Source organism: Vigna unguiculata, chromosome 5 (assembly GCF_037176805.1).
Source record: "Vigna unguiculata cultivar grain cowpea cultivar isolate G323 ecotype 2 chromosome 5, ASM3717680v1, whole genome shotgun sequence".
NCBI lineage: Eukaryota > Viridiplantae > Streptophyta > Magnoliopsida > Fabales > Fabaceae > Vigna > Vigna unguiculata.
In genome coordinates, this window is record NC_140796.1 from 54,748,368 (window position 1) to 54,772,291 (window position 23,924).

General features: G+C 30.5%; 1 protein-coding gene and 1 pseudogene across 5 annotated transcripts; both read left to right on the forward strand.

The window, feature by feature from the left end:
• The first annotated feature begins 1,189 nt into the window (after positions 1 to 1,189).
• ABCC13 (multidrug resistance-associated protein 11) lies at positions 1,190 to 22,619 on the forward strand. 5 transcript variants are annotated; one of them, XM_028072969.2, is made up of 37 exons: positions 1,196 to 1,308; positions 1,986 to 2,026; positions 2,117 to 2,216; positions 3,001 to 3,156; positions 3,247 to 3,378; positions 3,515 to 3,615; positions 3,925 to 3,988; positions 4,362 to 4,613; positions 5,539 to 5,608; positions 5,931 to 5,991; positions 6,673 to 6,760; positions 7,186 to 7,304; positions 7,702 to 7,799; positions 8,428 to 8,494; positions 9,062 to 9,179; positions 9,330 to 9,446; positions 9,563 to 9,643; positions 9,731 to 9,979; positions 10,259 to 10,360; positions 10,437 to 10,507; positions 10,647 to 10,778; positions 10,854 to 11,001; positions 11,177 to 11,460; positions 11,546 to 11,705; positions 12,070 to 12,245; positions 12,330 to 12,441; positions 12,540 to 12,593; positions 12,856 to 12,978; positions 13,839 to 13,937; positions 14,120 to 14,212; positions 14,304 to 14,414; positions 14,501 to 14,662; positions 14,751 to 14,938; positions 15,107 to 15,296; positions 15,461 to 15,628; positions 15,842 to 15,979; positions 16,068 to 22,619. In XM_028072969.2, exons 1-36 carry the CDS (start codon positions 1,267 to 1,269, stop codon positions 15,920 to 15,922), a joined length of 4,410 nt encoding a protein of 1,469 aa, XP_027928770.1. In that variant the 5' UTR covers positions 1,196 to 1,266; the 3' UTR covers positions 15,923 to 15,979; positions 16,068 to 22,619. The 5 variants fall into 5 exon arrangements, with proteins under 5 accessions (XP_085529181.1, XP_085529180.1, XP_027928770.1 ...); XM_028072970.2 differs by having other exon boundaries at positions 10,440 to 10,507; XM_085673053.1 differs by having other exon boundaries at positions 1,296 to 1,355.
• Positions 21,830 to 22,619, forward strand: LOC114183681 (MAPK kinase substrate protein At1g80180 pseudogene; annotated as a pseudogene).
• Positions 22,620 to 23,924: the final 1,305 nt, after the last annotated feature.

The following is a 23,924-nucleotide window of genomic DNA, read 5'->3' on the forward strand; positions in this document are numbered from 1 at the left end:
TTGTATTAAGTGATGTTCTACGTTTAAATTATTTATACCGTTTGACATACTTTAATTCAATGTTAATCTAAAACATTATTTATTTACATTATTTGACATAATATATCTAAATATGAGTATGAAACATTACTTAACAAATAAAAATTAACATCTATAAATTATAAAATTATATACATTAATTTTTAAAGTTTGAGAACTAAAATATATTAAAATTTTTGAAAATGGACAAATTTTAATTTCATATTAAAATAAATAGACTAAAATCTTATTTAAACCTTCATTATATATATATATATATATATATATATATATATATATATATATATATATATATATTTTATTTTTTTCTAAGACCCAACATCTAACCATTCTATTTGGTGTTTTGTGTATGTCTTTAACATAAGTTTTTAATTCTATAATAGGTGTTATTTCAATCATTATTTTTATTCCATTCATGTCGTGACATGTACATGAGAGTTACAATTTGATTTTGTGAATTTTAATTTTCTTCACTTTTCTTTAATGTCTTGTTTAAGATTTTTAATGCTCCGACTTATTTAAGGATAGTAATCCAAATAAGATGTTAATATAATTAATCTAAGTTCAGATTAAAATTTTCAGTAAAAAATCGAGTAATAACAAGTTAGTTAATGGTTAAAATGACATCTAAATCATTTTGATTAGAGAAGTTGTTATTTATTGCAATTGTGTAGTTTAAACAAATTCTTCAAGATTTGAGTATTTCAGCAATGAAATCATTATATACAATATTATACTTTTGCTAACTTTGATTAAAAAATAAAAAAATAATTGAATTAAGGCAAAATACATTAATAATTTATATATATATATATATATATATATATCGTAAAATTTGTCGTTAGTGAAATTGAAATTTTTTTATATAAAAATGATTTATCATGCATAGGTAAAAATATTAATTAAACGTTGAATAAAAAATAATTTTGTATTTTCATAGAACAACAAATATTTTTTTATATACTACTCTTTTTTTTTACATGTTGTATAAGTGCACAATCAAACCCCTGCATTAATATTAAAATTAAAGTTTACATAAATAAATAAATTCCTAATATCTTTTACTTCTATTGATGTGAAAGGCGCGTATCTAATAAATCGGGAAAAAGAAAAAAGAAAAAATCCATGAACCAGCGCCTTTTTTTTATGCATGAACACACTATAAAGCAACCCACACACGACATTTGCGTCACTCACTCTTTCTGTCTCTTGCTCTTCTTCTATTCCATGGACGATTTCTTGCATCTAATTTGCCCTAATTCTCCATTCGTATGCATCTCTTCCTCTTTCCAATCTTTTTCTTTCCTCTATTTTCTGTAAGCAATTTTCTACAAGCAACCGACTCTTGCCACCCACAGCCATACATTTCTGTATTTTAATATATCTCCACCATTTTTTTCTTGTCATCGTTTCTTTAAATTCTAACGTTTTACAACTGTATGTTTCTGTGTTCTTTCTCAACTATGCCCAAATAAACTGTAATTCTTTATTGCATGAAGTCTCTTAATCTCCATTTATCGTGTTTGCTCTGTTTGCTACTAAATTTGTGTTCTGCCGCTTTCTTGATGGTATGGGAACATTGTTGGAGATTTTGAGATAACAATTATATGAATATTTTGTTTCTTTTATTAGCTTAGGGGTGTTTGTTTCCCTGTTTTGACTATAGCTGTGATCGTAAACGGTATAGTTTCTTTGTTCTTCTTTCTTTTCAACACAGAAGGAAGTTTCTTTTTCTTCCAGATTCTTTAGTTTTTTACTGATAGCTTTTGACTTCAAAATTAACTACACTTATGTGACACTGTCAGTGACTAACACTCTTTCTGAGATATTGAGAAACGACTCAAAATGAAAGGAATATCATAGTGTGCCTTAATGTTTGTACATTAAAGATCATGAAAATTGATTGGAATCTCATTTTGACTTGTACCTTTTTTCCTTGTTTACAGATTTGGGATGGAGAGAGGTTCTCTGACTGCTTTGAAGACATATATCCTCATTGTTTTTGAGATTTTAGTTTCAGCTCACGCACTATACACACAAATACGTATATGAATTGATTTTCCTTAATATTTCCTACTGTTTTAGGTTTTGGGGTTAACATAGTGACTGCTGTTATGGTCGTTGTGCTTGGATTTAGCCAGAAGATTGATCGAGGAGTTCGGAGATCAGATGGCCAGGTACTAGCCGATCTTAGAGTTTTTGTTAAGAAACCCGTTTTCCGTTTTCCGTTTTCCTTTCTTTATTTTTCTTTTATTTTGTACAAGCTTATATATAGGCTTAATTTCATTCACATCAAGAGAAAAATAAGAAAACAGATTCTTACTCCTCTTGGCTTTTATGGAGATATGTTGATATACATGCAGGACATGTTCTCATCTCATGCTTACACATTCTGCATACAAGTTTTATCCTCCTTTTAGATGAACCAAGATGTCCGATATGGTATCAGGGTCAGAGTTAATTCACACTCTGCTGCCACTGGCTTTACCTCTGTCTTCTTGTTTGTTCTTTATCTTCTTCTTCCGTCTTTTTCTTGTTTGTTCTTGACCTTCTTCTTTCTTGCATATAAATATGGCTACTGCTACCAACAGTAGCTAGCGGGGACGTAACAAAACCCCAATAGCCCCTATTATTTTCATCCAGGACTGGTATCAGAGCCAGAGTTAATTCACACTCTGCTGCCACTGGTTTTACCCTCTGTTTTCTTGTTTGTTTTTTATCTTCTTCTTCCGTCTTTTTCTTGTTTGTTCTTGACCTTCTTCTTTCTTGCATATAAATATAGTCACTGCTGCTATCAACAGTAGCTAGTGATTGTCCAATATTGTCAAACTTTGTTAAATTAAACATGTCTGGTTCACCTGGATAGCTATCATTACCCCCACACATAGTTTCTGTATTCTACAGTAGTATTTACTTGAGATAAATGACATTCACATTTGATGCTTTACATTGAATAAACAGATGACCTTTCCAGAAAAAATTGTCCTGGATTTTATACCAGCTGTTGGAGTATGTCTTTCAATTGTAGACATATTTTTTCTGTGGAAGAAAGAGCATAGTAGTCACTTTGTTGGATATCATAAATGGTTCTATAGCTGTTCTGAGTTGATGGTGTGGGTAAGCTTCCTGATTTTTAGATGTCAGCTCCAGTTTTGTGTAGAGTTTAACATATTTGATTGCTTATTATTCACTCGTATTTGTATGTAGATAAATATTATTTTCTTCACAAAGCGTGGCAGCAGTCACCACATTGTCTTCAATCGTGTTTTATGTTTCTGGTGGATTCCTAAAGCAATATTGACAGTTTTGTATTTGATGACAAAGATTTCATCATTGAAGGTGCTATTATTTCTTGGCTTATATTTTTCTTAATTGGGCATGACAAGTTTACCTTTATTAGTAATACTTTTATTCTTTTAAATAAGTTGTAAACCAGTTAGTTACATGTGAAACACTGACGCACTTTCAATAGTAGGTTTCAATTTGCATCACGGAGAGCTTAGTTGTTCTCTTGAATATCTCATTTGGCATAGCCATCAATGTGATCAGGATAAAGAGACCATCTTACAAAAGCAGGTATATACTGGCATGTGTTTCTTACAGGATCACTTTCTTTTTTAGATAAAATTAGTGATAAGCATTAGATAAAATTTTAAAAGCAGCAGCTAGTAAACTGTGTGCCATGCTAGATTCTTAAATATCCTTGGTTATATACTATATAGGAAGAAGCATTTGATGCCATTTAAAATGAGTTGATTTGATTGTAGTAGCAGGCATAGTGTATTCATTTTATAGTATATGTGATTTATTATATAGATATGAAAATTACTTTTTTGTTTTTAGAGCACATTTTAATTCTGAATGAATCTGCTGTCACGATTTTAGTTTTTTGGAAGATCCACTTCTTTCGAATGGCGTGGACCTTGAGGAAGGTGGTTATCAAGACCTTGTAAGTCTGATTAATCATCAAACATAATTCTCTTCATAGACTCCTTTGCTTACTCTCAAAATAATTAGTCTCCATTTTTGTATGGGATGAAGTGTAGAGTATAACTTGAATTTGAATACAATTTAGTTCTTGTGTGCTTTTTAAATAGTTGGTTGGTGGAAAAGTTAAAGGGGAAATGTACAAATTTTTTTATTAGTATGGGGCTTTTGATAATTACGAAAATTTCATAATTGTTTTGGAGATAATTATATGTTTGGCTTATTTTTTAAAGAAAATATACTCTTTTCATGTTGTTTTATTATGTTATTTTTATTTTCAATTTGCAGGAGTGATATGTTTTTACTATTACTTGTTTAATATTCTTCCTATATAGGGAAATGATGGAAACTTTTGGGATTTGATGACTTTCAACTTCATAACTCCAGTAATGAATCATGGTGTGGTAAAACAATTAGACTCTGAGGACCTGTTGCCTCTACCGACTGATATGGGTCCTTCTTCCTGTCATGATGTGATTTTATCCTGCTGGCAAGCTCAACTGAGTAACAATGGCTCTAATCCATCTTTGTTTAGAGCACTCTGTAGTGCATATGGATGGCCATATCTCCGCCTGGGTTTATTGAAGGTATTTTTCAATTCAAAATCGTGTTTTCCTCTCACATGCTAAACCAAAAAGCTTGTGCGTTATTCTCTACTAGTGTTTATATGCAATATTTATACCATATGGCTGTTATGGACTGCTGGAATCTAATTTGTCCAAGTTATATCTCCTTCAACACTTTCGAATTTTTAATTCCAACATGGGATTCTGACTTTTTCTGTGGAGATGCAAGTTCTAGCCTTTTTTTTTAATCTTGGAATGAAAGGAAATTTATTGTCTGTCCTTATGTGTACAGAAGATGCTTTTTTGTTTTGAACTATGCATTGATTTCTGTAACAAGCAATGGTTCAAGGTCTATCAATCAAAATAGTATAGTTTCCCAACTATTGTGATAGATAACTGATTGTTTATGTACTTAGAAATTTCGGTTGTGCCACTAGAAAATATACTGATTGTATGACAGCTTGCATGACATAATATGTTTTACTTGTACCTTGACATCTTTATTGGAAAAATCCGATCTTTGTCAATGTCTAAATAAGTAGAGAATTTTTCATAGTTTGTATATGGCATTCCATGGTCCAAGGTATTGATACCTTGACATGTTTTAAAGTTACAGAATCGGAATTGTTTATCATGTCAGTTTAAAAATAAGATCACTTAAGAAGGTTTACAAGGATTATTACGTAATTTTAATGACACCAACACCATGACAATTGACACATGTACTTATTGGTTACAAGAGAACACAACAAGATGTTCCATATGATAATGAGTGCTTATCATGTCCTTGTTTTGTATTTGGATGTCTTTTATGAAGTATATCTATGTCAATATTAAAATACCAATTCTTTGGCCATAAATAAACCAAAATTTAATTCGATTTTGCTTTGTTTTATCTTGTTTCAATTTATTATACGCGTCTACTAAGTGTATGAAATTCTTCCAGGTGATTAATGATTGTATTGGTTTTGTGGGGCCATTGCTTCTCAATAAACTGATCCAGTTTCTTCAACAAGGTGTTACGACGAGCAATAGTTTGAGTTTCTCCATTGTTGATACCGATTGCTTTATTTATCTCTTATTTGATAAGCTTCTTCATTACTTTATTCCCTTTAGGCACGATACTTTTATTTCGCATTCCTTGATACACAACTTTATATGTCAGTTGAAAACATTGCAAATATCTACCTGTCAAACATACTAACATAAACATGGTTATAGTGATGGTAATGCCATTCCTTTTTTTTTTCTTAAATAATTTCCTTCTATTTGCATATCAAACAATTGTAACAAGAAAACTTAAGAAAAGTTTGGTTCCATTTTTGTTATTTCTTCCAGGTTCAGTGAATGTGGATGGGTATTTACTTGCATTATCCTTGGGGCTCACCTCTATAATTAAGTAAGTTTAACTCTTGCAGTTATATAGTTCATTACATTATATTTCACCTATATATTTTTTCTGCCTAATAAGTTTAAGGTTCAGGTGATGATTGTCCAAACTTTATAAGCTCTATTTAAGTTATCTTCTCTTCTTGTGCGTTATTTTTGGAAAGTTATCTTGATTGTGGGTCATCCCTAACCTGCCTTAGTCTTGTGGTCCCTTTGGAGGTTTTATATTTGTAGCCTCAAGGTGGTGTATAGTCATATCGACTAAAGTTATGACTTAAATGATTTCGTGGGGTTGAGAGTCTTAAACTCAAATCCCGAGATAAATAAAATGTATGAAATAAAAATGTATAGAATAATTATTCAACCATTGTTTATAATGGCTATTTAATTGTGGAAGTAGCATTAGATTCACAAAGAGTGAAGTTGAGAACCCAATAAAAAAAATCATTATCTTTTTCAACAGAAAACGGAATTGCATCAATGTGTTGATATAAAATAAAACCATCCACAGGCCTCCACATAAACAACGTAAACATGTCTTCATTTCATTTTCTTCTATAAGGCAATATTTTTACGTTGCTTCCTTTGGTCTTTGAGCAACGTATATTTTGTTGTATGGGTTAGCATAACTTTCATGTTTTTTGGCTTTATTTACCAGTAACAATTAGTGAGAAGTGTCTTTCTGGTCTAGATCCTTTTTAGATACACAATATACTTTTCATCTTTCCAAACTGAAGCTGAAGCTGCGATCTAGTATCGTGACTCTAATCTATGAGAAGGTACGCAATTCTCTTCTTTTATTTGTTTGTGAATGCTGAAATTATAGTTTTCTTCATAATAATAAAATGCGCATACTCTATTTATATACTCCCCTAGTGTTGTTACTGATGCATGCACGGCTTTTGATAGTGACTCATGATTATGCTTTGGTAATAAAACATAACATTGTTTCATATGTTTGAAGTACTTATGCGTGAACTTAGCAGATCAAAATTTACAAATGGAGAAATTCAGATATTTTTGTAAATGGATGCTGACCGAACTGTTTGTGAATGTTGTAATTGTAGTTTTTTTTAATAATAAAATGCGCATACCCTTTTTCTATACTCCTCTACTGTTGTTGCTGATGCATGCATGGCTTTTGATAGCGACTCATGATTATGCTTTGGTACTAAAATATAGACATTGTTTCATGTGTTTGAAGTGTCTTCGAGTGAACTTAGCAGAGCGTTCAAAATTTACAAATGGAGAAATTCAGACATTTATGTCAGTGGATGCTGACCGAACTGTAAACTTATGTAATAGTTTCCATGATATGTGGAGGTATTCCCTTTTTAATTTGAACTTCTTAATGCCAATAGGCTTTACCATTTTTTTTTTCCTTCTCTCTTAAATATTTGTACACCAACATACTTATCAATCGTAAAAGATCCTTATTTTGTCTGAGTGTGAATTTCATTCATAGGTATTCCATAAAGTTACCGTGAATGATTTGTTCTATGGATTAAAGATATGATTATAGGCTACTTTTTTGTTTCATTGAACCTGCTGAAGTTTAGCTGTACCTGTATCTGATAATATTGGGTCTTACATCAGATATATTTGATAGAATTTATGCTAACCGGAAAACATCTTCTGTAGCTTACATTTGATATGAAGTCATTGCCGTTATTAACGATGTAATTTGTATACATCTTAAGCACTGTTTTTTTTTTTTCAGCCTGCCTCTACAAATTGGAGTGGCTCTCTATCTTTTGTATACTCAAGTCAAATTTGCATTTGTATCTGGATTAGCAATAACCATTTTATTGATACCAGGTAGAAATATCACTTAGATTTTTGTTTTTTTTTTGTGATAATAAGCCGGACTTGTTATCTTACGCCCTGTGTTTAATCCTTTTTCACCTGTTTGAGTTCATCATGGTGAATATCAGTTGGAATGAATTTGCGTAGAAGTTACAACTGTATCTATACATAAAATTGTTTCTTAAAATCCAAACAGTAATTTTTCTTAAATATTAACAATAACTTAATTTAGAGAGAAGTTTTTATTTTATACTGTATCAATAACATTTAATTTAAGTTGTACTTTCAGGGATGTTTGTCTGCTATCTGTTTTTATTTAACATGTATCTTAGGGCATCTCTAATATGAGTTTCTTAAGCTATAAAATGTTGTTTTGTAATTTGAATAAACCGTTTCTTTTTTATAAGAAACAAATTTTATGGTGAAGAAATTGGTTGTGCTACGTCTATTATCTCCAATGCGGGATTTCTTTAAGAAACAGTTTTTTCATCCTAAGAAATTCAAAAGACAAGCCTGCTGGGGACGCTATTAGCAGCTTTTTATAGTGGATAATTTTTAAGAAATGTTTACTTGACCTTGAAGTTCATTCATGTATTTAAAAAATTAATGTTTTGGTTTATTACTCAATTTTAATCTTCAGTGAATAAATGGATAGCACAATTGATTGCAAGGGCTACTGAGCAGATGATGAAGGAGAAAGATGAAAGGTAACCATAAATAAATTGATTAACTTTGACTTTCATACTTCATTTAATTCATTTGGTCAGTTCCCTCCTCAAATATTGCAAATTGTGTTATTCCAATTTGTGTTGCTTTTCCAATTATATTACACGTGTCAATATAATTTTCCCATCAAAGTTTATATTCTTACGGAGGGCATACACAGTGCATTGCATGTTGCTTAAAATTTTCTTAACTCTTGAAGTTGTGACACAATGCTAAAAGTGCAATTTAAGTTACAGTCACATGTCTCATGGACATGTAATGTAAAAATTTGCAGCACATAAGCTGCTATGCATAAATTCTAACATTCGTGCAATCATTTCATTTGCTTTGGAGTTTGGAGAAGTTTTCTAGTTATCAGTGAATGATCGGAGTTTCTAGAAAGTAAAGTGTTGCTTGGATGAGAAGCAACTTTTACTCTTAAGATTAACAGCTTATTATTCTTTGCCTAATTTTCTCATTTAACTTTTTTCTTTGGGGCAATGGTGGATGGATATGATCAAATCTGTTGGTGCATATTTGCAATATTAAAAGTTATGATTTTGTTACAGGATTCGTAAGACAGGAGAAATTTTGACTTATATTCGCACTTTGAAGATGTATGGATGGGAACTTCTTTTTTCTAGTTGGTTGATGGATACAAGATCTTTGGAAGTCAAACACTTAGCTGTAAGAATTGGTGTTCTGATTTTATTTTATGGATAACACTGTAGAGTTTTTCTTGAAATCCACTGAGGTAGTATTCAAGAATGGCAAAAGAAAATTGTTTGCTTTCTTTCTTATCTAATGTTTATGATCATGTTTCATCCACTTTTATAGACTCGAAAGTACTTGGATGCGTGGTGTGTTTTCTTTTGGGCTACAACACCAACACTCTTTTCCCTTTTCACATTTGGACTCTATGCACTGATGGGACATCAACTTGATGCTGCAATGGTATTTTGAAATTTATTTCACCTAATCTTACAGATTAGTTTTTCTTCTTTATTTTGCACTTAATTATTTTCTGTCAATGTTAAGAAATCTAATGCAGTAAAAAACCTCTATTGCAGGTTTTCACTTGTCTTGCATTGTTCAACACCCTTATTTCACCACTAAATTCATTCCCTTGGGTAATTAATGGATTGATTGATGTGAGTCTCCTATATTCCATAGTTTTTATGAACATATTTGATTTGTACATGCATTGGGATGAATAGTTTTTATTAATGTCACTACAGGCCATCATATCTTCTAGACGGTTGAGTAGGTTTCTCGCTTGTTCTGAACATAAATTTAAAGTGGGAGACACAAATTCCTCTCCATCATCATTCCTAAGTGAACAACCTGATTCTGTTCAACGTTTGGGTGTATTTATCCAAGATGCATGTTGTACTTGGTCAAGTAGTGAGGAACAGGCATTAAATATGGTGTTGAATCATGTGACTCTAAGTGTGTCCCAGGGTTCCTTTGTTGCAGTTATTGGAGAGGTCAGATCCCTTTTTGAATTTAATCAAGATGTCTTTAGCAAATAATGTAAAATAATCTTATATGGTAGAGTAATTTCATTGGATATGCTCACCTATCAAATTTATGAAAAATGGATACTAAAATACATAATGTATGTCATGATTCCATTCACTCAGTCCTCTATATCTGTCAACATCACCAGAATTTCAATATTCATAATTCAAATTGATAAATGAACCTACTAATATCTGAAACACAACTTAGTTATATCTATAATTACTTCTACTGTGTGTATTCAGGTTGGTTCAGGTAAATCATCCCTGTTATATTCAATCCTTGGAGAAATGCAACTTGTTCGTGGCTCTATTTATTCCAATGAATCCATTGCTTATGTACCACAGGTTTGTATATGATAATTGATATGCTTAGCCTTGAGTGAAATTTCTTGTGTCTTTGTTTCCTCAAATTCTCACACAGCAGGTCCCTTGGATTTTATCTGGAACGGTGCGCGACAACATATTATTCGGGAAAAGTTATGATCCTGAAAGGTATAATGCCTTCAACTTTAGGAGTTTTTTATGCCTCAATTTTAATCTTGTTGAAACCTAGACTTTTTTCTTCTGCTCAACGTGTGACCTTGACCTTTATAAATATGTTTTGAACCAAAATAACTAATGCTCTTAACAGGTATACTGATACACTGAAGGCATGTGCATTAGATGTTGATGTCTCATTGATGATTGGAGGTGACATGGCTTATATTGGAGAGAAAGGAGTCAACTTATCAGGTGGACAGAGAGCTCGTCTTGCCTTGGCAAGGTGCTTATATTTTGAGAGATTTATGCCTTGATTACTTTTATAAAAAAAGTTGTTCTAATACTGCTCAATTAACAGGGCATTGTATCATGACTCAGCTGTTGTTATGCTTGATGATGTCCTGAGTGCAGTAGATGTACAAGTTGCTCAATGTATCTTATACAATGCCCTTCTAGGCCCCCTTATGCAGAGAAAAACCCGATTGCTCTGTACCCACAATATTCAGGTTATTGTGTACTCTCTTCAAAACTATTATTTTGTCAAGTATTCTGATTAAATTCAGAAGAACATGATATTTTCACTGATATTTTTCAGTAGATATGTATTATATATTTTGTATTGGTATAAAAGGTGTACTTGTATAAGGATTAACTTATTGATGCATCTAAATTTATGTGCAGGCAATATCTTCTGCTGACAAGATTGTTGTAATGGACAAGGGACGCATAAAGTGGATAGGAAATTCAGATGACTTTCCAATTAATTCATGTACACAATTCTCTCCGCTGAATGAAATTGATTCAGCTTTACAGAATCATGGAGAATCTTGCAGCCCAAATCTTTCTTCCAAATCCGAGGAGCAGTCTCTTCTTGGCACAGGTATTGTGCGTGCTCTGGAGGGAGCAGAGGAGATCGTTGAAGTTGAGCTGAGGAAAGAGGGAAAAGTTGAAATTGGAGTGTATAAGTAAGTAAACATATACGTTTCTGATATCAGACATGTATGGAGATTGGTCTTCAATAGTTGATTAACAATTTAGTGCCTTTTGAAGGAATTATGCTGTCTTCACTGGCTGGTTCATGACAGTCATTATATGCCTATCAGCTATTCTGATGCAAGCTTCTCGTAATGGAAACGATTTATGGTTGTCATATTGGGTTGATACAACAACAGAAAGCAGTCAGACAAGATATTCTGTGTCTTTCTATCTGGTAAGGGATGAGCAGCGGTGCTAGCTTCCATAGTACATTTTTCTTTCTGGACATGACTCATGGACAATTAAATACTTTATGGCACAGCAAATATTCATGGACATTTAAATATAGCTAGTGCAAGAAGCACAAAACAATTATAACAGTTCAAAGTAATGCAAAGGTTTATAACAATTTAGAAAGTAATGCAAAATACTTGAAGTAATTCAGATAATTTCAGTATTAAACTTTTTTTAATTTCTTGGTTCACTATTTTAAAATCATTTGTAGTACGTTAAAATTACCTGATTATTTACCTACTACACTATAAGCTACTATTGAATGTAATTTTCTAATTTGTTTGAGATGATAATTAATGGTGCAGGCTATACTGTGTCTCTTTTGTATTATTAATTCCTTTTTCACATTGGTGAGGGCATTCTCTTTTGCTTTTGGTGGATTACAAGCTGCAACTAAGGTACACAATAAATTGCTCAACAAGCTTATGAATGCGCCTGTCCAATTCTTTGATCAGACCCCTGGTGGGAGAATACTGAACAGGTTAGAATAAGATGTCTTCAGGGAATAATAGCAGATAATGATAATATGAATTTTGTGTTTCACGATTTCTTATGTTTTGTGTAGGTTATCTTCAGATCTTTATACCATTGATGATTCACTTCCATTCATTCTAAACATTCTCCTAGCGAATTTCGTAGGCCTGTTGGGTATTACAATAATTTTGTGTTACGTACAGGTGCAATGATTTTCTTAGTTTGTCATATGTATTATGGAACTACCAAGATTTGTCTTAATGTTCCCCATGATCTATTTTTATCTTTCGATTTTCTGTAGGTCTTCTTCTTACTCTTGCTATTGCCATTTTGGTATATCTACAGTAGACTTCAGGTATTATTTTTCTTATTGATACTTTTATATTTAACCACACTCCTTGTTTTTTAGACTGTAAGTTCCTAAATCTATTAGGATTATTTGTTATTAAATTGTACGAATTTGGAAACCCTCATAATTATGGAGTACAAAATAAGGCTTTTATAAAACTACAAATAAATTATTCAGTGTTTCTTCGGTCTCAAACGATTAAAACCATAATCACTTCTTTGACTTGGTATAATAGACAACAATCAACTGATCTATGCAGTGGCTTCAGTTCTTCTACAGGTCAACATCGAGAGAATTACGACGACTGGATAGTGTTTCACGTTCTCCAATATACTCATCATTCACTGAAACACTTGATGGATCATCAACTATTAGGGCGTTTAAATCTGAGGTAAATATAAGTCATTTTAAAGTAATGATAATAAAAAGAACTTTGTATCATGTTGAAGAACTTTACTCAACAAGGGTACTTAAGATATATCATGCATATCAATAAGATTTGAGGACGAGAAGATAACTATTTGTTTTAAAATCTTTTACTTGTCACATCCATTCATAATATAAAAATTTTGTTTATGGAGTGACCCTACTGCTACTGACTATTGTAGTTTTTAGTGTTTCCAAAAAACCTCGTTTACCATGTGAAATTTCTTGCCAAGAAATATGTATGCTATTAAGTAAAGATTTAGACGTGGCTGGAAACTATTGTTTGATCTATGTATTATAATAACTACCTTAACAAAATTAAGAAGAGTACATGCTCTATCTTCCTAAAGAAAGCAATCATAAAGATGAACCTGCAGCACGCGTATCCGCCTATCAAGATCTGTTACTATCAGAGGAAAAGATTGCAAGATATCGATTAGTGTTTTTAAACAACTACTTTAAAGCATAGTTATTTTCAAGGTTACTTGGAAATAGGCAGCACTGTCAACTGAACTTTCTGAAGTGCTGGCTATTTGTTTGGTTTTTTTATCTGGTTATGGTGCCTTTACCGATACCTTTTTGTTGAAAATTTTACAATGACTAGAGATATAACTAAATTATAATATATAAGTGGGTGTCCATTCCACATTGTAAGCTGGTTTTATGGAGTTATATTAACCTAAATACATTTTCTTGACTTTTACTGCACTTTAAAGCTTTTTTTTTTTCTACATGCATTAGTTGCTTGTCATATGTACTGGAAAAATTTATACTATGTGAGTTGGTGTAACTAATTAACTATGTTACAATGTTCATTTTTACCAGGACTTTTTCTTTACCAAATTCACTGAACATGTAACCTTGTATCAGAAGACTTCCTACACAGAGATAGTAGCAAGTTTGTGGCTTTCCTTGCGTCTTCAGGTATGTCCTTTGAGCCAAGTATATTTATTAACATTTCAAGATGAGAAAATACAGCAATTCACCTAAAACATGTTAAACTTTATATGATTTATACGTGCAACAATACAGTACATCCAAAGGTTAAATATGAATTTGTATTGAATCTGGATTATTGGTTGTTGCTAATAATTATTTTCTTCCAGTTATTAGGTGCATTTATCATCTCTTTCATAGCTGTGATGGCTGTTATTGGATCTCGTGGCAGTCTGCCCATCAACTTTGGTACCCCAGGACTGGTTTGTTTGCTATCCTTTAATCTTTAATTAAATCTCTGATTTGATCAACCAATTTATATCAAAACTGAACATGTAACTTTTTTTTTAAAAGGTAGGATTGGCCCTCTCATATGCAGCTCCAATTGTGTCCTTATTGGGAAGTTTTTTGTCAAGCTTCACTGAAACAGAAAAGGAGATGGTTTCAGTTGAAAGAACTCTTCAAGTATGAATAAGAGACTTATTTCCCTTAATTGAAACATGTTTTGACATATATACGCTGACGCCTAATATCCGTTTAATGTTTTTTAGTACATGGACATTCCTCAAGAAGAACAAACCGGAGGCCTATACTTGAATCCAGATTGGCCAAATCAAGGATTTATCGAATTTGATTGTGTTACTTTGAAATATATGCCATCTTTGCCAGCTGCACTCTGCAATCTTAGTTTTAGAATTGCTGGAGGAACCCAAGTCAGTGAACTACTTTTGAATTTGTATTGAAGTTTTCTTAGGTTCACACCCATTAGGTTTAATACTAATTACACAACATGTAATTCAGGTTGGAATAATTGGAAGAACAGGTGCTGGAAAGTCCAGTGTGTTAAATGCTCTTTTCCGTCTTACTCCAATATGTACAGGCTCCATCTCAATTGATGGCGTGGATATTAAAAATATTTCTGTCAGAGAACTACGTACACATTTGGCCATTGTCCCTCAGAGTCCATTTTTGTTCGAAGGATCATTAAGGTACTTTATTTGGACTTTTCTACTTAATACTTCTGAGGCAAACTCTGATTTAGCTCCTTCTCAATGATAATGTTCTTACATTCTTTTCAAGAAGAAACTGTATTAGCTTTTGTTCTGACTGCACCTACATTTCATCAATACTTATGCCCTGCATTCTCAATGTTCTAGGGATAACCTAGATCCTTTCAAAATGAATGATGACTTAAAAATTTTGAATGCATTGGAAAAGTGCCATGTGAAAGACGAAGTAGAAGCAGCTGGAGGGCTGGACCTTCTTGTAAAGGAAGGAGGGACGTCATTTTCAGTTGGCCAGCGGCAACTTCTTTGCCTTGCCCGTGCACTTTTGAAATCTTCCAAGGTAAGAATGATTATTTGAGGATTTTTTGTCTTGTCTTATTAAGGTTTCTTGAATAGATATTTCACAGAACAAAAGCTTCCAGATATTGTTATCTCAACAAAATATCGTACACTACTCCCAGATCTGATCATTAGGTAACTGAGAGGTTCCTTTTGTCCTCTTAGGTTCTCTGTTTGGATGAATGCACAGCCAATGTAGACCTTCAAACTGCTTCACTGCTGCAAACTACCATATCCGGTGAATGCAAAGGAATGACAGTTCTCACAATTGCTCACCGGATTTCAACTGTTATAAACATGGACAACATTCTGATTCTTGACCATGGGAAACTGGTATGCTTTATTTTCTTAAACTTTTCACTTGTCCGAGTTGGAACTAGCTCAAGGTCATTCTTTGTTGTCAGCTTCATTTAACTATTGCCAACTGAAAATTAAATGGACCTTTGTGAGTATTTTGACTGAATATTCCAAGAATTTCGTGTAAGTTGCTGTTAAAAAAGAATCAGGCAACATGAAATAACATGACCTTTCCTCTCGTTGGCGCAGGCTGAACAGGGTAACCCACAGGTTCTTCTGAAAGATGAGACCTCCATATTTTCTAGTTTTGTTGGAGCTTCAGCAATGTAGCCATGGAATTGTGGAGGCCATTTTTTAACATGACACATCAGTAGATGATTCTCTACAGTAAGAGTTTTATTAGGCGTTTCCGATCTTTCTGTGATGATCTGCCTGCTTTGATATACTAAATCCAAACTTTCTTCTATGTTGTCAGCTAACGCCGGACAAGTTTTGCCTGGATCCATGCAACTGCAAAACATGGTTGCCCTTTCATCCAAATTAGGGATTTTCTTATCCATGTTAGTACAACTACTTTTAGCTAACAGAGCTAACAGGTGACAGACATGAGAACTTTCAATCCTTTATTTCATTGCTAATACTACCTGCTTCTTTTCCAATTTATAAAACACAAATAACTAATTTACTAAGACCAATAAGTATAGAGTTTTTTTTTTTTAATTATAACAAATTATACTTTCATTCCCAATTATCCTTGCATTAATGTCTCAGAAATATATTTCTTAATAAATATAGGGCACTTAAATAATTTAACAAGGACTTAGTTCGAAAATAGGTTAATGTTTTTTTGTATAAATCAAATTAAATTATTATTTTTCTTATAAATGGGATTAGATGTGATATTACATAGAATGTATGACTACATAACCTTGTGTGGAGATCGTTTAATCGTGGCATTTTATTATGAATTATTATTTCCTTGATTCAAAAATTGATGACATGATTTATTTTTAATAGAATGGTACGATCTCATTAAATTAAATGGTTACACATACCATTGAATATAGTTTTAGATTTAGTCTAAGACCTATTCTTATTGGTCATTTATTGAAGCCATTAATTTTGTACTATATTTACTTCATAATGAGTTCTAAAATAATTCATTTCGCTGATATTAAATTAAATGGTTACACATACCGTCGAATATAGTTTTAGATTTAGTCTAAGACCTATTCTTATTGGTCATTTATTGAAGTCATTAATTTTGTACTATATTTACTTCATAATGAGTTCTAAAATAATTCATTTCGCTGATATTGATCAAATTCAATTCTAATAAAGTATGTTAATTTAGTAAATTCAATTTTAATAAATAATGTGATAGACAAAAGTTATTTTAATAAATAAAATAATTAAATTACAATTTTATTCTCTGATTAAAATTAATTAATAATAATAAAATTATTATTATCAATATTATCGTTATTATTATCATAGTGAAAATTTTACCATATAGTTAAAATTCAAATAAAAGTGAAAAAATTTAATTAAAAGTAAAATATATTATAAATTTGTGTAAAATTCGGTCATTCTTTAAATCCGTCAAGTCAATGCAAATTAATGGAAGAGGGTTTCTCTCTACACCTCCAAAGAATTCTGTTGTTACACCTCCAAAAGAATTTAAATTTCTTATAATACTTCTCTGAATCTTTTGACTATTTAGTGGTAAAAGTTAAAAAAAAAATTCTCGGTAAAATCCTTAACTGGTACATCTATAAAATCAAACACACTATTATAAATTATTATTATTATTATTATTGAAAACTCTTTTTTTTTTCCTTTGAGTAAAGGTGGGGTATTCACATCATAGATTATGTTTCATATTTCGTATATACAAGTAATAATAGAATACAAACTTAATATGCCAGTATTAATATCGCATTATATAATAATGAAAAAGATACAATGAATAATGATTTTTTTTATAAATGCTGAATTTTTAAGTAAATTTATTTTAAAAATAATAAAAATCATTAAATTATTTTATTTTAATTCTAAATTTAAACTTGTTATGTTTAGAAAATATTATCTTATTTGATTGGAACCTAGAGTCAAACATTGTGATGTATTTATCTTTTGGGTGTATATTTTTAGTGTTAAAATGCCACTCTTAATTTTAGTAATATTATTTTAGTTTAAATATATTTTTAGTTTGTGCACACTCCTATAAAAAACTCCTTGGAGACTCATCTGCGCATCGCTTCAACCGTTTTAAATCACTTCATCTCCCTTCACCTCGTGTCTCTCTGCTCTCGATTATTCCGATTCCGACGACTTTAACCCTCGTCGTCGACTTAGAGATCGCAGTCCCAACGCCGCTCTAACGCTCGCATCAGACTCTAATACTATCTTTCGGAACGGGTTAGTCTCTTCTCGCTTCCTGTGTGGTTCTCTACCTTAATGTGTTCCAGGTCCAGGTGTGTAATCTTCGTTTTCTAATCTTCTTCTCATTAATCAATGTATACTATGAGTGTGCTTTTCGCGTAAATATCGGATTAAAGATTATGCTGTGAGATTAGGTTTTGGTTTAAGATTTGGAGTTTTCTTATATATTGCACGTCTCAGTAGAATGTTTCCCAACTCCTCCACTTGAATTCTTATTTAATGCAACGAATAAATTATGGCCGGGAAGAGTTAAATGTGATGCGGCCAAAGTTTCAAATAAATGTGCTTTAATACCTTGCCTTCTATGGCGTAAATGGAATAACAGAAACGCTGCCGTGTTTCAAAAACAATCAATTCATCACTCTGTAATAAAAGAACATGCTTGTCCTTTCCATAAAACTTCACTCTCAGCCCAAACCGTTGAGAATTGGTGAGTAGTTCATATTTTCTGGTGTGTGTGTTTTGTTGTGATCTGCTTAGCATTAAAAATAGATTGACGATGGTATATTAAAATTCTTTTTAATATATTTTAAAACTTTAAGATCTTTAAAAGTAATATTAAAAAAACAGCAGAAAATACAAATAGGTTAAATTGGTTGGTGGGGGTGAACTGCATTTATTACAGAAATGGATAAATCATGTTTTATGTGCATGCCTTCATTCAAGAAAAGTCATATTTATTAAATATGATTTCAAGTTGCGCTAGAAATTAATAATAAAAGTTATGGAAGCATAACTAGATTTTGGTGGAAAATTGTTAATCCATGAAGTAGTCTTTAATTAGTGTAATAATACGATAATTGGGTGAAATAGTATTCGAGAAAGAGGAATTCTTTGTTTTTATTATAAAGGAGAAGTCGTCTGCATAAATCATGACTTTCCCTTGTTTGAATTTTTTTTTTTTTTTTGAATTTCAAAATTTAATATATATATATATATATATATATATATTTTGTATAAGAAAATAAAATTTTAAAAATTGGCTGGAAAAAATATGAAACAAAATCATGTAATAAATTATTTAATAACTAGTTTAATTTATCTAACAATATTTGTAACATTTTTTTATTTATGTGAACAACTATTTAATATTAAACTATTCATTAATATATGTTAATAAAAGAAATTAAATAAAAAAAATACACTGATTTGTTTAATAGTGTTAAATTAAATAAAGTAATACATTTTTATTAATTTGTGTAACAATTTATGTCACAGTGTATTCAGTACATAATTTATTTATTAAACAATTTTTTAATCAATTATTTAACAAACTATTTAATAAGTAATTTATTAAAATAGTATATTATGTTATTTCGTTGAAGATATTTGATAATCCATTACATATGTCTATATTCCTTTATTTAAGATCGTGACATTAAATTTACTATGTTTTAATAGTTTGGTTTGTATATGTATATTTTGGTTTTAATTTATTTTTTTTAAGTGTCTTTATTTTGTTGTGTAAAAAATATGAGTAACTAAAAGAAATAAGATTGTTGAATTAAATGAAAAATTTAAATGAAAAGTAAATTTGTACAATGGCTTTGTTTTTACAAGGGAATGCTAAACAAATTATCTATGAGACGTGTTATATGGTCTTCTTTTCTTGTCTTCTTGGTTGTCTTGGTGAATCATGTTCGGGTAGATATATTAGAAGGAAGTGTAAGTGAATTATCATCATCGTTGATTTTTTCTTAGTTATCCTCGGTTGGATTATTAGACGCGTGCGAATACATTGTGGGTACATAAATTTGTCTTGGAATAATTTATAATTTATTTTATCGTTATTCCGTAACTCGCGGAATTAATTTTTTCCTCTTCTTATAATTCTGTTACTTTTAAATTTTCTAATTTAATTAACTTTTGAACAGTGCTAGGTAACATACGAACTAAGATCATGAAAAGTGACAATAGTCAAGAAATCTTCCCATTTTCGTCTCTTTGGATTTCTATTGTTTATAATTTTGTTTCTTTGTCCGATCTATTTAACTTTTTTTCAGTATTCTTTATATCAGCAACTAAAAAAAACTTTAAAAGGTATGCAATCTTTTCTACTTCATTTTATTTATAAATTTGTTACTTTAAATAATTTGCAATTTACTTATAATTTTGTAACTCGAAGAATTTGTATTATTTGCCGATAATTTTGTCGCTTCAAAGAATTTGTAATTTATTTACATTTTCTCTTTTTTTTACTCCATTTCATCTATAAGTTCTAACAAGTCTTTTTTTAAGTCAATATTTCCTATACGTGCAAAGTATATAACATTAGGCAAAAAGTGACTACTACAACATTATATCATTTTATACATGAACAGATAAATATTAAAATCCGTAGTTAATAATATATTAAATAATGTAAGATGAGTTGGAAATAGAAAATAATTAGTGGTAAGGCTTTGTTAGGAGACAAGGACGTGAATTGCGTTTTGTTTGTTTGATTTATTGAGTGATTATGATATGACAGGCCGGTGGAGTTAGTGTGCACACACTCACTCACTTGGTGGACCTAACACCCCGTGTGTCATGCCAAGTTGCGCACAAAGTCACAATGCCCATCATTTTTTTTTTTTTATATTTCTAATTTACACAACCACCACCCCAAATAAACCATTAATTAACAATTCTTTAATTAATATATCCAAATATACATTCAAGCTTTTGCCTCCACCATTTATTATTCAACTTCCTATATTAATTAGTGTCTATACCTTTTTAAGGGTCTTTACATGCACGATCTTTAAAAATCTTCGTATATTATTTTCAATCATTATTTACCACTAAAATTATTTATAATATCAAAAATATTAAAAAATGAATTTTAAATTTTATATATCTTGAACATGAAATTAAAAATTAAAAGATAGTTCAATAGTACTATCATGATAAAAGATAGAACAATAAATTAAATAAACAAATTCTTTTGTTACAATAGATTTTAATCATGATTATGGTACTACGTTAAGAAATGAACTTAAAATCTAACTTGATCTTATAAAATTAACTTTGTACATATTTATATGATGTAAACTTGTCTTATTTATAATTGACATGAAATCTTTAATACAAATTTTTGATTAATTTTTTCCTTTCTTCTCAATGAATATTCAAAATAAAGTTGTTCCACTCTATCCAATCATCTTTAAAATATATTTTAAAGTTTTTTTTCTAAAGATAAAATTTTAATAAAAATTATGTTTTAAAATAAACAATATTTCCAATATGATTGGGTTATAATAATTGATCGGATTATGTTATCTATATGACTAGATGTTGGAATTTAAAAAACACAATGAGTAAACAACACCAAAAATTTCAGTAATGGTGACAATATAAGTTGGTAATTTATGTATTTGAATAATTTAAAATTCTTTTAAAAAAATTTTGGCATGTTTGAATGAGAAAATTAAAAAAATTTGAAATAAAAAATTTTAAAATAATATTTTAAATAATTAAAATATTATATTTTGAAATGCACTCAAACAAAGAAAATTGAAAATTTTCAAAAATTGAATTGTGTGAACCAAAAATTAAGACGAATTAATTCCATTAAATTCACGAATTAATTCCATTAAATTTCGGAACAAATCGACTCAGATAAAAGAATTAAAAAATAAAATATTTCAATTATTTAATCAAATCTAATTATTTAATAAATAAAAAATTCAAAATTACTATATATTTTAATTTATTGGAATTATTAAAATCTCTTCCGCGTACAAGTAAAAGAAATTCAACTTTCATACCTATCTTTTGTATACTCAATAATATAATAATATAATTAAAAAACAATAAAAAAATGGGAGGAGAGGAGACATTGAGTTGGATATGGCTTAATAGGACACTCCTATTAACCACTTTTAACCATTTTCTTCACCTTCACCAACTGCCTCTCTCATTTATTTATTATGCGCATAGTGAAGAAAAAGTGATACATAGCGAACACAACACAAAAAAACAGATGAAGAGTTAAAAGAGAGATTGATGGTGGGTATTGCTCCGAAGTAGAGCTAAGTAGCTACAACAAAAATTCATAATTCCTTACTCTCGCCGCCATGGCTGGTCTTCAAAGATCTGCAGTGTCCTTCAGGAGGCAGGGTTCTTCTGGCTTTGTTTGGGACGATAGGTTCTTATCAGAGGAATTGAACAAAGTCAACAACCAACACCAAAACAACGACGACAACAACGACACCGATGAGATTAAAGACCTTCAACTTCAACCAGCGCCGCCCCTCCAGAGAACCCGCTCCAACGGCGGAACGCGCGCCTACCGCACCGGAAAAGTCTCGCCGGCGATCGAGCCTCCGTCTCCCAGACTCTCTGCATGCGGCTTCTGCGCCGCGTTTGGAAAAGCACCGCCACGGGACCACAACAAGGCGCAGCGGACTAAACCCGCCAAGCATCGAACGAGGTAGACGACGGTGGTTTCAGGCGACGGAGAGAGAATATTCCGGCCAGGTTTCTACTCTTTTGGTTTTATGATGTAATGTCTTTTACTTTTAGGTTTGTAGGGTAGGGCCGGTTGAGTTGAATTGATGTTAAATTAAGAACATAATCATGAGTCATCACTTCTCTGTTACTTCTTCTCTCTTCATTTCACTCTATACTATGTTCAGATTTATTATTAGTTTGTTTTTTCATCATTGAAATTGTCTTCCACTAATTTTATATTTTAACTATTTTTTTTTATTTTTTTAATTTATTATTTCAATTAGATAATTTATTTTAATATTTTTTGAATAATGTGATGATTTAATAGTGATTAAAATAATAAATTAAAATGGGTAAAAAAATAGATTAACATTTTTATTGGGTCGAATAGTGATATAATCTTTATATGGGAATGCGTATTGATTGTGATTAAGTTATCTTTATACAAAGCAAATCTCAAAAACGGGATATTTTAATGATTATGTTAGCTATGACAGCAAATTGCAAACTACAGGATAATGAGGAAACAAATACGACAAATATATCAATTTATATTTTGTAGTATTTAATATTTTATTTATTTATTTTTGTGATTTCAATATTTTTTATTTAATGTGGTCTTTAAATTTTAAAAAAATGATTTTTTATGTTAGGTCAACATTAATATCGCTCCTCTTATTTTATCTTTGAGATTTAATAATAAACGGGTAAAGAGAATGCGTAAAAAGAATGGCTAATTGTATTTATAAACTTTAATTCATCATCTCTAAACAACTTTAATTAATAACAAAAACCACGTTAAATAAAAAAGTATTAAATCATTACTATAAATATAAAATATTAGATTGTTTTATTGCCGTATATGAAATATTATCAGTTTCAAAATCTGCTCATGTAAAATTTTGTTCTTCAACTATCTTTCAAAGAATTAGAAAAAAACAAAAGATATTCAAATTTTCTTGATCTCAACACCTAAATAATATAAACCTACTAAATATTTTGAAACAAAATTAATGTTAATCATAGATTGACAAATCATTACAGTACTTTAACTTTTAAGTAGTTGTTGTCCTGCTCTGTTTTTTTTTTTCTTTCCTAGTAAAGTAATGATATCTAATTGAGTAATCGTACGAGGAATTTTTGTGTTTATATTAATATAGAATGTTGTTTTATATATTAAATAACTTTAGATATAGTTATACAAAGTTTGCTAAGAATTTTAAACGAGGGAATTGAGTTCTAACTCAATTTTCCTGTAAATTAATTCTATCTATCCTTATAAATACAAGAATTGAGTTTTTAACAACATAATTTTTCTGCAATTTATGAAATGGGGTTAAAATAATGAGTAGGTTTAGTTTAACTTGTTAGAAATCTAACTTTGAGTCTAAATCTCACATTAGTTAGAAATGAGAAAGTAAAACACGATCCATCAATCTATTGTCTTAAGGTT